This window comes from Lepus europaeus, chromosome 10, assembly GCF_033115175.1.
Source record: "Lepus europaeus isolate LE1 chromosome 10, mLepTim1.pri, whole genome shotgun sequence".
NCBI classification, from domain to species: Eukaryota; Metazoa; Chordata; class Mammalia; order Lagomorpha; family Leporidae; genus Lepus; species Lepus europaeus.
Window position 1 is genome coordinate 7,472,904 of NC_084836.1, and position 14,969 is coordinate 7,487,872.

Genomic DNA, 14,969 nt, shown 5'->3' on the forward strand with positions numbered 1-14,969 from the left:
CCAAAGCGCTTGGTCACACAGACACCACAGAGAGAACTGTGCCTGTTTCCAGAGGAACCAGGTGGCTCTCAGAGCAACAGTTAATTCCCAGATTCCCCCGCACCTCTGTCAGGCATAAATGCCTCTGAGTGGCACATGAAGAGGGGTGCGGGCGGGCAGGAAGGAGACAGTGCTAGCGATGTGGCCCTCATGGGTTAAGTCCTTTTCCAGGCCACCAGTCTTAATCACAAGAAGCAGGTGAGGGAAGTGGGATTAGTGTAAATCCATGAACAACACTGGGAAACACTCAGCAGGTGCCGCCCTGCTTCCCAGCCAGCGGTCAGCAACCTTGAATTCCCCTCAAAGTCTAACATCCAAACAACGGTAACAGTTAATACAGGGGTAACTCTTTGGCTTCTTTAAATAAGGGGTCTTCTACGAAGACGCTCAGGTTTCTTCTGCTGCCTGGTAATTGCTGTAATATCACACACACACCAGCGACTGAGATGATCTGTTAACCAACCTCACTAGATTGGGAGTCCCTGAGAACATCTGTGTGGCCTGGGGGCCGCATCCAGTTTGAAGTGCAGTCAATGCCAGACAATTTGACTTAAAAAATTAAGTTCCCCCCAAACTTCCTCAGTCCTGGGGCAGCTGGGCAGGGTGAAGCCCATCCCCGCTGACTTTGCCCTGCTCGGCCGGCTCTGCAGACCCCGAGAGGCCCCGTCGCCACCTATCACTCTTTCAGTGTCTCCAGTAAAGAGCGCTGCAGGGCTGGACAAGCCTGAGAAGTCCCTGCGTCAGTTTTCAGAAGTTTCTTTTTAAAGGACCGTCCCAGCAGCCACAGAGCAACAAATGGCCTTTCAAAGTGAACAGTAGAGCCGTCTGTGCCAGGTACACAGGATGCCAATGCTGCCTTCCTGGAAATCAAGAGGCAAGACTGAAAATTAAGATAACATTTCTGATAGATGCTGTCAATTTTTGTGACGTCTCAGTGATGGGACCGTGACGTTTCTTTCTTAGCACAGAGTTGTGAAGAAGGGTTTATTATTCCAGTTATCACAGACAGCAAAAGGATGCACGGGTGTGGGGGGCACCTGAGTAAGGATTATACTCACTTTCTCCACTAAGACACTTCCTCTGCACCCGCTGTCTCATTTTTAAAAAGTAAAACCACAGTGTGCAAGTTCTAATGCCTCTAGGTTTGGCTGTCCCTAACACCAGCCACATCTGAAGTTTCTAGAGCTTCATTTCACACAACTAGCAGAAAGAAAACTTCAGCACAAGGCCCAGGCTGGACCCCTCGCATGTGCACACTGCCTTATCACTGTCCTGTCTCTGTGCTTCTGCATCACGCCAGTGGGGTGAGCACAGCGCCGGCTCTGCAGGACTCAGATCCAAGATGGCAGCTGAGCGGCTACAACTCACCACCCCAGAAGCCAGGTCTTATCTATCCTCCCCTTCAAGGGACCACAGGGCCTTCTGCTCCGCTTCATTCTATCACTCCCCTTTCTGCCCAGAACAGGCACCCTGCTCTGCCTCCTCCCTCTGCAACTGAATTAACCTGCCATTCACATGTTTACACAGTCCACAAAAACAATCTAGCGGCAAAACATGGAAAGCCTAGGTGTTCTCAGGGAGGCCAACTTAGGAAATGGGTGTAGAATGAATCATCTCACAAGGGAAGCCCAAAATAGGTGCTTTCATTTTCAGGGAAAAAAAAAAAAATAACAACAAAAGTCAGAGCTCTAATTTTCCTTAGGTCGACCACAATGCACGAAGGTAATTTCTATCTTTTTCTTTAGATTCGAGTCATAAAAAAACTGGAGACACAAATCTGCTCCAGATTACCTCTTTCCTGTACTGTTTCTAAACCTCTTACACAAAAGCTGAATTCACATCACCAAAAAAATTTGCACTGAATCTCAACAGTCACTTCTCTACTTCTGACCATTACTAATATAACAACAACATTAATTAAAAAAAAATAATAAAACACTTGCTCTGTGGAGACAGAAGACTTTAATTATCTTTATGTATTCAGATGCCAAGTCTTCTGGTTAAATCAGCGTGAAAGTCCCTTCATCTACACACAATCGGCCTACAGAACCAGGCCATTTCCAGCACGAGAGGCCAATCCATTTTAACAGTGAATACAGCTTTTGAAAGCACCACACACCCTCTCCCAGACTGTCAAATTTTCAAGATGGTCCAACATTTTTTCCATTTTATTTTTTTAACACTTTCAGGCCAAGCAAGCATCTCATAATTAGATTAATTAAAAAGGAAACAACAAGAACCACTGCTCCCTTCTGATCAAAATTATTCCATTTATGCTTAATTAGCTGTAATCCAAGTCCACATGTCTAAAGACAGGACTATGACAATTCAACCTATTTGCATATCTCACAGGCCTTTTTCTAAACTATACTTTGTAACAGACTTACAAGAACAGTCCCTTTCTCATGCCAACATGCCAGGCACAAATCAGGATACAAATTAGGGGAAAAAAAAAAAAAGAGAGAGAGAGAGAGAGAGAGGGAGAGAGGGAGGGAGGGAGGGAGGGAGGGAGGGAGAAAAGAAAACAAGGCCCCTCGGAGCCAGGGCCGCGCGGAGGAGGGGGCATCTGCCCAGAGAGGGGGCGACGTGCCTGCCACATCCCAGTGCAGCGCCCGCAGCCCCCCAGACGGGGAGGCATTACATCACACTTTCACACCACAGGGGGAGGCGGCTCGCAGGAAGCAAGTTTTCAGCTTTCTTTCCTCCCTGCTCTGGGGCTTCCAGAACCCTGTGTTAGGAGTAATGGAATTTAACTTCAGGCACCGCACACCTCCAGGGGCTACGCACAATCACACAGGAGGCTACTGGCTTCTATGACCCCAAGTGACCACTTCCCGATGGATACAAGGCTGACAACTGGCAAACACACACATAGCCACGCTGAAGTTATGTGGAAAAGCCGAATTATTATCCATCCATACAAAACTAAGCACGAATTTTATTTCCTGAGACATGGAGGAGGCCAGTCTACGGAGAGAAACGATGAAGAAATCGTTCCCAGCTGGGGTGCATGGCTGCTGGGACCGTTGAAACACCGTGTTTACAAGACAGTCCCACCATTTGGTGGACACCACGATCAAAATAAAAGTGCATCTGGCTGCACATCTGAGCACGCACACGGAGCCCCAGCGCGGGTGAGCGCGCGCAGGAAGGCGAGGGGCGACCACAGACTGCCCCGGAGGTTCTCAGGCGGGGGACTCCACAAACCCCAAACCTCCCGGCATTTGCTAGCCCCCAGCCTGAGGTTTAAAATGTACCAGGTCTTAAAGTTTTATATCTCTCGAGGAAGGGTAGCCCCATTTTTTTTTAAAAAGGCTTTCCCGTTCTGGGGCTTGCCCTCCCAAATCCTTTGTCGGCCTTCACAGCCGAGAGAATGCAAACCCATTTATATTTATGCAAATTTTTGCAGCAGATTTAAAGGGGGAGGGGGAGGTCTGTGTTTTTTAAAAAACCCTCTCTCTAAATATCACATTTCCAATTACTCGCTGTTTCATGTATTTGCAAGGTAGAAACGATGGTGAAAATCTGCATAGAAATTAAAAGTGCAATTAAACCACTTCAAAATTTAAATATTTTACCAAGTCTTCTCCATTTCTAAAATGCCAAACCAGAAGTACATCACGGGTCTGATTCACACAGATTCACGAAATGTCTGAAGCCAGCCTCCACGCTAGACAAATGTCGATTTGCAACACCACCAGTGAGAACGGTTAGACAAGACCCATATACATCAATTGGTTTAAAAAAATTGAAAATATTTACCAACCTCATAAAGTGCAGCAGTGCTTAAATCCAGCAAATTGAGGCATACAAGGTAGAAATGGAAATGAAAAAAGATCCAAAAAATGAATTCTTTTTGTCTGTCTGTTTTTTTGTATTTTAAATATTCAGAAACCAGCAGAGACTCTGTCGGCCATTTTGGCTTGAAGTAACTCTCTCTCACTCACTCTCCCTCTTGCTCTCTCTCTCCCCCTCTGTCTCTAAAGGAAGCAGCTTTTTGTGACCTTCAAATAGAGGCGGATCATGTGACTTCGGGTAGGTTTGTCAATCAGGAAAGGGGAGGGAGCTGGGGGGTGGTGAAGCTGCCTTAAAGGGGAAGCGGCCCTTTTCCGCTCACTTTCATCTGTGAAACGCTGCTATCTCATACTCTCCGCCTACAGACACTGCATGTGAAAGTGGCAACAGCACAAGGGTAACAGATGAACAAAATAGAAAAACCTTTATTGGTTTATTGAAATCTGCTCAGTTGCTAACGATTCTTGCAGATCCTGGATCTGATCTTGGCTTGCTTGCTGGTTATTCTCTTGCTGTTTGGGCAAGCACAGGCTGGCAAACTGCTCCTAAAGGGGGCTTAAGCAAAGCTCTATCCAAACAGGAGCCTTTGATTTTTAAAGATTAAGGTGAAATAAAGGGCACAACTGGTCTCTAGCAAGCTCCTCTATGAAATGCACGGAAAAGGACGACAGGAACTGCACCCAAGTGTAAACCGCAGGGCGCAGGGCGAGTCAGAGACTCCGTGACGTCCCAAACACAGCCAGACGGCAGAGGAACAAGTGCGGGTTTCCCAATCCTGAGTTCAGACCTGCATTGTTTCCCGAGTGTGTGTGTTTGCAGCTCCTCCCCCAGACCCAAATAAAAGCTCCACTGCTACAGCCCTGCAGGTCTGAGTCAGCTTGCGTCCCCTCCCCCCACCTGAGGAAGCAGCCCTGCAGCTGACAGAGGCTTGCACTTAATTAAAACCTGCCTGGTTCCCACCACCCTTAGCCCCTCCTTCTCATGGGCTCCTGATTCCTGCCCACCTGAGAACCTTAGCCGCGAGGCCAGCAGCAAATGTGGCTCCAGGGCTAGAGGTGGGCCCCTGACCTCCGGGTCTCGGGTCTCTGGTCTGTAGGGTGTGGGCTTATCGCTTTGAGATGGTATCTTTGGTTTCTTTCAGCTCTAAAACTCTGCACTTGGCTTCTTGTAGCCTCAGACGTTCTGTCTGCCTTATCCTGCCCATCTCAAAAGTCAGCCACTCCCCTGGCAGAGCTATCTGACCCTCCCAGTCTAGACCGGGCCTTCCAGTGAAACACGCCCCTGACACCCTGAGCCACTTCTTCTTCCTAGGAGTATTATCTGTGGGGAGCCCACGGAACGCTGCTCTGATCCAGCACACGTAGGCTGTCTTCTGTCGCTACTCGGCGGGGCCCCCGCATGCAGTCCCACCCGCAGGTGAATACACCAAGGAAGGGCTGGGCTGCAGAGGGGGACACCTGCCACCCAAACACGAGGAAGGAAAGTCACCGAGCTCCCAGACACACATCCACCCAGCACTGTTCAGGACTGCGGGAGTGAGCAAGGGTGCCGGCCCCGTGACACCACGTTCCCCGCCTTCTGTAAATTGGGAAAGGTGGGTTCATGGTGCGCTTCTTCTTTGACTGATGGTGCCAGTCAGGGAACGGATGGACCCCACATCCCTTGAAAAAGAACGTGTGAGTGCCTTCCAGATCCCACACGTTTGTCGCCCTGGCCCCTGGCTCTTGATACAATCTTCCTACTTTGCTGTTTCCACTCCCAGAGAACAGGAAAGGCGCTGTTTCAGGCAGGAGGCAGCCAATGCCCAAGCTATCTGGCAGCTGGGTGCTCGTGGCATAAAATGCTTCTACTGTCTGCACAGCACTGAGTGGAACGGTCAGGCCCTGGGCTGACAATCGAAATGTAGGCAAAAGCAGGAAACTCCTAGGATGGAAATTCTGAACATTTCACCTATTTTTATCCTCCCAATACCTTCCAGATGACTTACGGAAACTGACTTACGTGAGGCATGCTCAGTGTGTTAAAATGCATGGAGACCGCACGGCTGCCCTGCTTTAATCTGTGACGGACACGATTTCTTTATGAAACTGAAGCCTGCTAAGTCTCCCCTCCCCAGTGTGTATTATCACTGTATAGATGTGTTGCTTTGTGTTAAGTAGCAAGCTGCATGAAAAATCGGGAAGCAAGGACACTTTAAAGTAAAATACTGGTTCTATTTTCAAACAATATGTTCAATACTTTTTCTCCAACCTCTAGACACCATTTTTGTGTGTTTGTAATAACTAAATTTAAGGCAAGTAGTTCAATGTTCACCTTAAAGAACAAGAACATTAAATACAAGGGGATTTCAAAAAGTTCATGGAAAATGGAACTAAAATATTTCAGATTTTCCATGAATTTTTTGAAGCTCCCTAGTATACCATTTTTCCCTGTTTCCAGACACACGGGGCTTTGTGATACATTTATTGTACTTATTTATTAACAATTAGACAATGTTAGAAATTATATTACTACAAGGTAAGGCTATAAAGTCGTAAGAAATATTAACTTGGGGCAGACAATCGGAACAGGAGTTAAGATACCACTGGGGCCACCTGCCTCCCTTACTGGAATGCCTGGGGCCTGGGTTCCAGCATCAGCTCTGCTCCTGAGTCCAGCTTCTTGCTTCTACACACCCTGGGCGGGTAACAGCGAAGGCTGAAGTACTGGGTTCCTGTGACCACATGGAGACCTGGATGGAGTTCCCACCTCTTGGCTTCATTATGACCCAACCCTGGCTGTTGTGGGCATTAGGAGAGTGAACCAATAAATGGAGGTGGAAGTTCTCCCTCTCTCTCTCTCTCTCTCTCTCTCTCTCGGTCTCTGTCTTTTTCTTTACTTTGCAAAGAAATCTAAAATCTTTCTTATTTCTCAAAGCTGGTGCCTCTGGGGTAAGTGTGTGGCCTGGCACTTGAAACTCCTACATCCCATATCACAGCGCCTATGCCTCTGCCTGGCTCCGCTCCTGGTTCCAGCTTCCCGCGTATGTGCACCCTGGGAGGCAGCAGGTGATGGCTCATGGAGTTGGGCCCCTGCCATCCATGTAGGAAACCTGGACTGAGTTCCTGGCTCCAGGCTTCAGTGTGGCCCAATCCTGGCTGTTGCAGCCACTGAGGGAGTGAAAGCAGATAAAATACAGATCTCTCTATTTCTCACTTTCTCTCTGTCACTCTTTTTGAATAATTAAGTTTTTTCTTTCTTTCTTTCTTTTTTTTTTTGACAGGCAGAGTGGATAGTGCGAGAGAGAGACAGAGAGAAAGGTCTTCCTTTTTGCCGTTGGTTCACCCTCCAATGGCCGCTGCGGCCAGCGCATCTCGCTGATCCGAAGGCAGGAGCCAGGTGCTTCTCCTGGTCTCCTACGCGGGTGCAGGGCCCAAGCACTTGGGCCATCCTCCACTGCCTTCCCGGGCCATAGCAGAGAGCTGGCCTGGAAGAGGGGCAACCGGGATAGAATCCAGCGCCCCAACCGGGACTAGAACCTGGTGTGCCGGTGCCGCAAGGCGGAGGATTAGCCTGTTAAGCCACGGCGCTGGCCTATAATTAAGTTTTTTCATCTAAAAAGTAACAAAGCAGAAAAGAAATTAACAGTGATAAAAGCATAAATATACAATAGCCTCCCCTCAAAATATACTAGATCAATAAACCAAAATCTGTTTTTTGTTTTAAAATAATAATAGATAAACCTTTAGAAAATACAGGAAAGAAAAAAAGAGGAAAGTCATAAGTGAACATCAGGCTGGGAGGGGGTATATTATAACCACAGCTTTATTAGAATTGAGCTAAATTATGTGAGAATTACATGTATGTCGAAAAACTTGCAGATTAAACAAAATAATAGTTGAGGAAAACAGAAATGACAAAAATCAGCAAAATTAGAGAAAAAACAAGCTATCGCAGAAATTTGTAAGATAAAGAACTAGCCACTACAACTACATAAGGCCCAAGTGGTTTTCTGGATGAATCCTACCAAATTGCTATTGAACAGATAAATTTTATGATAGCTCTGATGTTCCAGAACTTATGAGGATAGATGTCAAAGCTTCCTAATTTCTTCAATGAGGCTATCACATTCCTGATACCTTTCAAGACCGAAATGGTACAGAAAATGAAACTAGAGATTGGCCAATCTTCACTTGCAAACATACATGCAAAAATCCTATATAAAATCTTAGCAAATCGAATTTAGCAGTTTCCAGAGGATAATTAACAACTATGCAGGGTTTAAGCCAACAATACATAGATGGTTACACCAATGCAAGGATGGTTAAATTATCAACTAATACAGCGCTTAACTGGCTCAGCAAATGTGTACTGAGTGCTTTCTGTGTCCATGTCTGTGAAAAGTGCCAGGGATACAGCAGGAAACCAGAGGGTTCTCATCCACACGGAGCTAACGTCCTCAGGGAGAAGGAGATGGACAATCTGAAGGGAAACAAATCACTGAGGAGTAGTTGGGGAAGGCTTCCTCAGGAGCAACATTTAAGCCGGGGCTGACGCCACAAGGCGCCAGGTTAAGCCACCTCTCACTGAAATGATGCCAGCATCCAGCTCCCTGCTAATGTGCCCGGGGAACCAGTGGAAGAAGGCCCAAGTGCTTGGGCCTCTCCCATCCACATGGGACACCCAGGGTTCTTTACTCCTCGCTTCAGGATGGCCCAGATCTGGTTGTTGGGGCCACTTGGGAAACGAACCAGCAGATGGACATTCTCTCTCTCTGCCTTTCAAATAAGTAAATAAATAAATAAATCTTTAAACCGAGTTGAAAAGCAACTGCCTGACTGGCCAAGGAACAGGAGGCCAGGACACGTGGGGGCAGGGGGTACAAGATGAGCCTTAAGAGGCAGGAGGCACTGAGCATACTGAGTCCCGCAGGCCAAGGTGAGGATTTCACTCAAAGTGCAGTCACAGACAAGGTCTGGTTCTGTTCATGACAACCAGTGATCGTCCGTGTTTACGGGGCACAGTGGGACCTCCCAGCACGTGTGTTCACTGTGTAATGATCAGATCAAGGTCACACACAGGATTTCGGGCAGTAAGGTGACCGGCCCCGTACCACCTACTGGTCACTCTTCACTTAACATCAGCACTGGGCGCCTAAGAAAATGTTTAGGACCTGAAAAAACACAAGTCCATGATAAAGAAAGAAAATTATAACCATAAAATTTAACAAATGCTAAATATTTCTGAAATATAACCACCTGGGGCTGGTGCTGTGGCGCAGCGGGTAGAGCTGCTGCCTGCGGTGCCAGCATCCAATATGGGCGCCACTTCGAGACCCCGCTGCTCTACTTCTGATCCAGCTCTCTGTTATGGCCTGGGAAAGCAATAGAATATGGCCCAAGTCTTTGGGCCCCTGCACCCATGTGGGAGACCCAGAGAAAGCTCCTGGCTTCTGATTGGCGCAACTCCAGCCATGCGGCCATCTGGGAAGTGTACCAGTGGATGGAAGACCTCTCTCTCTCTCTCTCTCTGCCTCTCCTCTCTCTCTCTCTGCCTCTCTTCTCTCTGTGTAATTGTTACTTTCAAGTAAAATAAATAAATATTTTAAAAAAAGAAATATAACCACCCAGCAATTTCTTTCATTGTTCAATTAGTACATACAAAATTTCATTACATTTGAAAATAATTCTCATTGTACAAAGATTCTTAAATATGTCCACTATTAAGAAGTCTTAGGTAATTATGAATTAACCAGTTACTTATAACCAAAGAATTTCAGAAACAAAATTGTAAACATTATTTTAAAATGTGGTAATAAAAATAAACACATATTTAATATGGAATGTGAGTATCTTTCAAAAAAATTTTTTATTTGAAAAGGCAGAGAGAATTAGACAGGGAGATCTTCTATCCCCAAATGCCTGCCACAACCAGGGTTGGGCCAGGTTGGAGCCAGGAGCCTGGAGCTCCATCCAGGGCTCCCGCGTGGGTGGCAGGGACACAGCACTGGAGCCACCACCTGCTGCCTCCCAGACTGCACATGAGCAGGAAGCTGGGTTAGGAGCACTCCACACTCAGGACTCAAAACCAGGTAATCTGTGTAGAATGAGGGCTTCCCAGCCACCGAGCCAAACACTGGCCCCTGGAAGTGGGTTTCTTACAGCATGGGACAAGATCTTCAAAACCTCCAAAGGTAAGCACACTAAGCATCTCTGACAGCCACTTTGGAAGAGACAGGCTCAGATTTGTGTTTCCAGAAGTTCATCTTGGCTTCTGCAGGAAGAATACACGTCGGAGACCAAGAGGGAAGGCAGGGAGACAGAAAGCAGAAAGCACCTGCTGCTATTTAGGTGCAGGCCCAGTGGGAGCAGCAGAAGTAGAGAAAAGCAGATAGGAACACCATGCATTTGCACTGCGAGATAACTGATCCTTGTTAAAGAATGCAATCTGGAACCATGAGATATGGTAAGGCCAATCAGTTCATTCAGAAATAAGAACTCCGGTCATCATTCATTCATGAAGTCAAGAACCACTATCTGAGATACCATGCTAGAACCTGGACCAGGAGGACATAAAAAAATGATTATGAATACCTTGGAGGCAGCAAGTCATATAAACCCATAATTAAACTATAGCATGGGATAGCGGTTCCGATAGAAGTAAAACAGAGACATAACATGGTTATGCTACGGGAAAACAAGGGACTAACTGCTGGGAGAGTCAAAACAGTTTCACAGAGGAGGTGAGATTCTGAGCTGAATCTCAGAGTGGGAGTTTGCCATGTACAGAAGCTAAGAAAGGCAAAGGCTTTCTGAGCTGTACCCACTTCGTTACCTACCAAACCACAGCAACTGGGACGGCTGGCAGGAAAAATGTGTGAGAGAGCTGAGTGTCTCCAGTGCTCCCACCCCGAGCTGGGGCAGCAGTACAAAGAGCAGCTGGAACCACCACTGCCACTGGAATCAATAATCTCTGGGTTATAGCCGGAAATGTGAACATTTACATTGGTCGTGTTTTCTACTCATTTGTGTGTTACGATGCCAGCAGACCTTTTAGGAACATTTTTTAAAACTCTCAAATTCTTTAGAACCAAACTCAAAAGTCAAATTTGCTTATGGAGCAAGGCTTCCTTAATAGCCCAGGCCAAGTTAGACTCTATGTTCTGTGTATGCTAGGGACCAAGAACTCAGTCCAGGTCTCCCACATGGACGGCAGGAACCCAATCACTTGAGCTGTCACCTGCTTCCTCCCAGGATCTGCATGTGCAGGGAGCTGGAGTGAGGAGGTAGAGCCAGGTGTCAAACCCCGGCACTCTGCTGTGCGCTAGGATGTCTTAAATAGCAAGCTAAATCACCACCACGCAGTGCTTTTTAAAAAAAATTATTTTTCCTAAAGATTTATTTTATTTATTTGAAAGGCAGAGTTAGAGAGAGAACGGTCTTTCATCCGCTGGTTCCCAAATGGCCACAATGGCTGGAGCTGGGCCAGTCTGAACACAGGAGCCAGGAGCTTCATCCACGTCTCCCACGTGGGTGCAGGGACCTACGCGCTTGGGCTGTCCTCTGCTGCATTCCCAGGTACATCAGCAGGGAGCTGGATCAGAAGTGGAGGATGCCAGCACTGTAGGCAGTGGCTTAACCCACTGTGTCACAATGCCACCCCGACCCCCGCCTTTTTTAAACGTTTTATTGTGGCAAAAGAAAACATGCATTGTAAAATTTGCCATCGTAACCACTCTCAAGTGAACAGCAGCTCAGTTGTGTCAGGTGTATCCACATTGTTCTGACATAGATCTCAAGAGCTTCCAGAGCTTTCTCATCTTCAAATGTGAAACCCTGTACCCGCCCCCCCAACACCAACTCCCATTTTTCCCTCTTCCCCTGGCCCCCGGAAACTGCCGTTCCACTTTCTGTCTCTACAATTCCAAATACGAAGTATCTCTTTTCTGAGGGACTTGTTCACTTGGCACAAAGCCCTCCAGCTTTGACAATGTCATACCTGTGACAGGCTTTCCGTCCTTTTCAAGGCTGCATAATGTTCCATTGCATGTATATGCCATATTGTGTTTACCCATTCACCTGTGGATAATCACGTAGGTCACTTCTAGCTCTCTATTATGAATAATGCCATTACAAACATGGTTGTACATATCTCTTCAAGACCCTGCTTTCAATTCTTTTGGCTGTCTACCCAGAAGCAGAACCGCTGAATCAAATGGTAGTTAATTTTAATCTTTTGAGAAAACTCCATACTGTTTCCATAGCAGTTACAACATTTTAGTCCCATCAAATAACGCAAAAGGATTCCGATTCTCCATATCCTTGCCAGTACTTGTTACTTTCTGTCTGTGGGTTTTTTAAATTTTGTTTTTAAAACAGGAGCATCCCAGTGGATATAAGGTTATATCTTATTGCATTTTTTTAAAGATTTATTTATGTATGTATGTGAAAGGCAAAGTGATGGGGGAAGGGAGAGGGGAAGGTAGAGGAGACAGGGAGGGAGAGGCAGAGACAGGGATGGGGGGTACTTCATACACTAGTTTACTCCCCAAATGTCCACAACAGCCAGGGCTGGGCCAGGAAGTTGATCAGGGTCTTCCCAGGAGTGGCAGGGCCCCAACTACTTGAGCCATCACATGCTGCCTCCAAGGTGCATATTAGCAATAAGTTGGAATCAGGAGTGGATCCAGGACTCTAATAGTACTCCAATATGGCACACGAGTATCCTAACCAGCGGTTAACCACTTTGCCAAATGCCCATCTCTTCATGTCATTCTCTTGCATGTTTTCCCAGTAACAGACGTTGAAGAGACTGTCAGCTTCCCACTAAGTGGTCTTGACACTTGTCTAAAATCATTTGACTACGTATGTGAAGGTTTATTTCTGGTCTATTCCACTGGTTTACTTGTCTGTGCTTATGCCAGTACTACATTAGTTTGACTACTCTTGCTTTCTAATAAGGTAAAAAATTAGCATGTGTGAGTCCTCCAATTTAGTTTTAAATGATTTGTTTAAAAAAAATTATTGGGGCCAGTGCTGTGGCATAGAAGGTAAAGCTGCCACCTGAAGTGCTGGCATCCCATTATGGGTGCTGGTTCGAGTCCTGGCTGCTCCACTTCTGATCCAGCTCTCTGCTATGGCCTAGGAAAGCAGCAGAAGATGGCCCAAGTCCTTGGGCCCCTGCACCCACATGGGAGACCCAGAAGAAGCTCTTGGCTCCTGGCTTCAGATTGGCCCATCTCTGGCCATTGAGGCCATTTCAGGAGTGAACCAGTGGATGGAAGGCCTCTCTCTCTCTCTGTGCTTCTGCCTCTCTATAACTCTGCCTTTCAAATAAATAAATAAATCCTTAAAAATAAATACTTTTACTTTATAATTCCATTTTCCTACTTGAAAGGCAGAGGTAGGACAGAGGGAGAGAGGGAGAGATCTTCAATTTGCTGGTTCATTCCACAAATGTACAAAATGGGGCTGGGCCAGGTGGAAGTCAGGAGACAGGAACTCAACCCAGGTCCCCCACATAGGGGGCAGGAACCCAAATACATGAGATTTATGGGGTGTGCATCAGCAGGAAGTATGGGAGAATGGACTTGAATCTGTACACTGCAGTCTGGGAAGTGGGCAGCCCAAGCAGTGGCTAAGCTGCAGCACCCAACACCCGTACCATGAATGACTACAACGAAGGTGTTTCCATCAGTCTTAAGCCAGATTCTTAAGACCACAGCCTCTTTCAACCCCAACCTTTCCCCCGTTATGTGGCCCCCTCGTGTCATGAAGTTAGAGTGGCTGCAAGCGTTTTGGACATCTCCTGTGGCAACTTACATTGGGGACACATCATTTTGGGTTGAGATACTATTAATCTTCCTGCGTTCAAAAGGTTAAGGAGTCAACTCACTCTGCATCCTGACAGAAATATGCAGAGGCAGACTACACCTTGATATGAGCGAACACGTCAGTTCAGAGAGTATTTAAGACGCGTCAATGTACAAGAGTGAGTGAAGCCTCAATCTTACGGCACATATATGAAAAATACTTGAGTCCCATTATTGTGGTACAGTAGTTTAAGCCATGGCCTGTAACGCTGCTATTTTTCCTGGTTCAATTCCCAGCTGCTTTGCTTTCAATCCAGCTTCCAAGAACAGGGGCTCCGGCCAGCAAGTGCGAGACCACGATGGAGTTCCTGGCTCTTGTACTTCTGCCCAGCCCAGCCCTGGCTGTTGTGGGGCATTTTAGGAGTGAACCAGCAAACAGAAGAATGCCTCTCTCTGAATGTCTCTCATACTCTTGCTCTCTCTTTCTGCCTCTCAGGCTGGGAATAGGGAAAAAGAGATGGGGAAAGGTTGGCCAATGGTTACTAGAGAGACCACAGTGCTAGGCCAGACTGCAGAAATCAGTTCTGGTGTCCTATCCACCAGATGGGGCACATCCCCATAGGGTGACTACACACAGCAATAGTGTGTGGCATATTTCACATAGCAAGAAGACAGGCTTTGGAATGTTCTAACAGCACATAAATGTTTAAGGTAACGGATATGCTAATTCACGCCAGTGAATTTTTAAAAATATTTATTTCTGAACCTAATTTTGTATTTGAATTTTTTTTTTCTTAAAAAGCATTCCCACAAAATTTGAATTTTCTCCTGGCCAGAATAAGGCCTCTAGGGCAACAGAATTCTGAAAGCAGGACAGACATAACTGGAAGGCCTTAAGGACAGGCACAGGCATAGGCAGGAAGTCCCTGTGAACAACATAAAAATACAGCAGGGGCCATGGGTATCTTGTGGATGCCCCCAGAAGCAAAGGGAAGACTCAGACTCGACTTATAGATAGGGATGCTGACACAGGAGAAAGGGATAAAACCAGATGTGTTGGAACATAGTCAAAGAAGCACAGAATTAAAAGTCAAACTTGGAGAATCCACTTGGCACAGTGGTTAAGATACTACTGAGATGTCCACATCCTATACTGGAGAGCTTCTCTCTGTCAGTACACTCCTCAAATGACTGCCACAACCAGGGCTGGACCAGGCCAAAGCCAGAAGCCTGGAACTCCATCTGGGTCTCCCACGTGGATGGCAGGGGGCCCAGGTACTTTTAGGTATTTCCCAGGCACATTAGGAACTGGATTAGAAGCAGAGCAGCAGCTTCTAATCCAAAC

At 46.6% G+C, this 14,969-nt stretch overlaps 1 protein-coding gene across 3 annotated transcripts in view; it reads right to left on the reverse strand.

Annotated features, from left to right (window-relative positions):
• The window catches only part of TNRC6B (trinucleotide repeat containing adaptor 6B), a 295,987-nt gene that overhangs the window by 151,679 nt on the left and 129,339 nt on the right, over positions 1–14,969 (reverse strand). Inside the window, exon 1 of one of the 3 annotated variants that reach the window (XM_062202814.1) lies at positions 3,806–4,006. The exons of the other annotated variants lie outside the window; for them this stretch is intronic. Coding sequence (XP_062058798.1) covers positions 3,806–3,810 — 5 coding nt within the window. The 5' untranslated portion in view covers positions 3,811–4,006. Of the gene's footprint in view, positions 1–3,805; positions 4,007–14,969 lie in introns of those variants that run through there. 3 annotated transcript variants of the gene reach the window in all.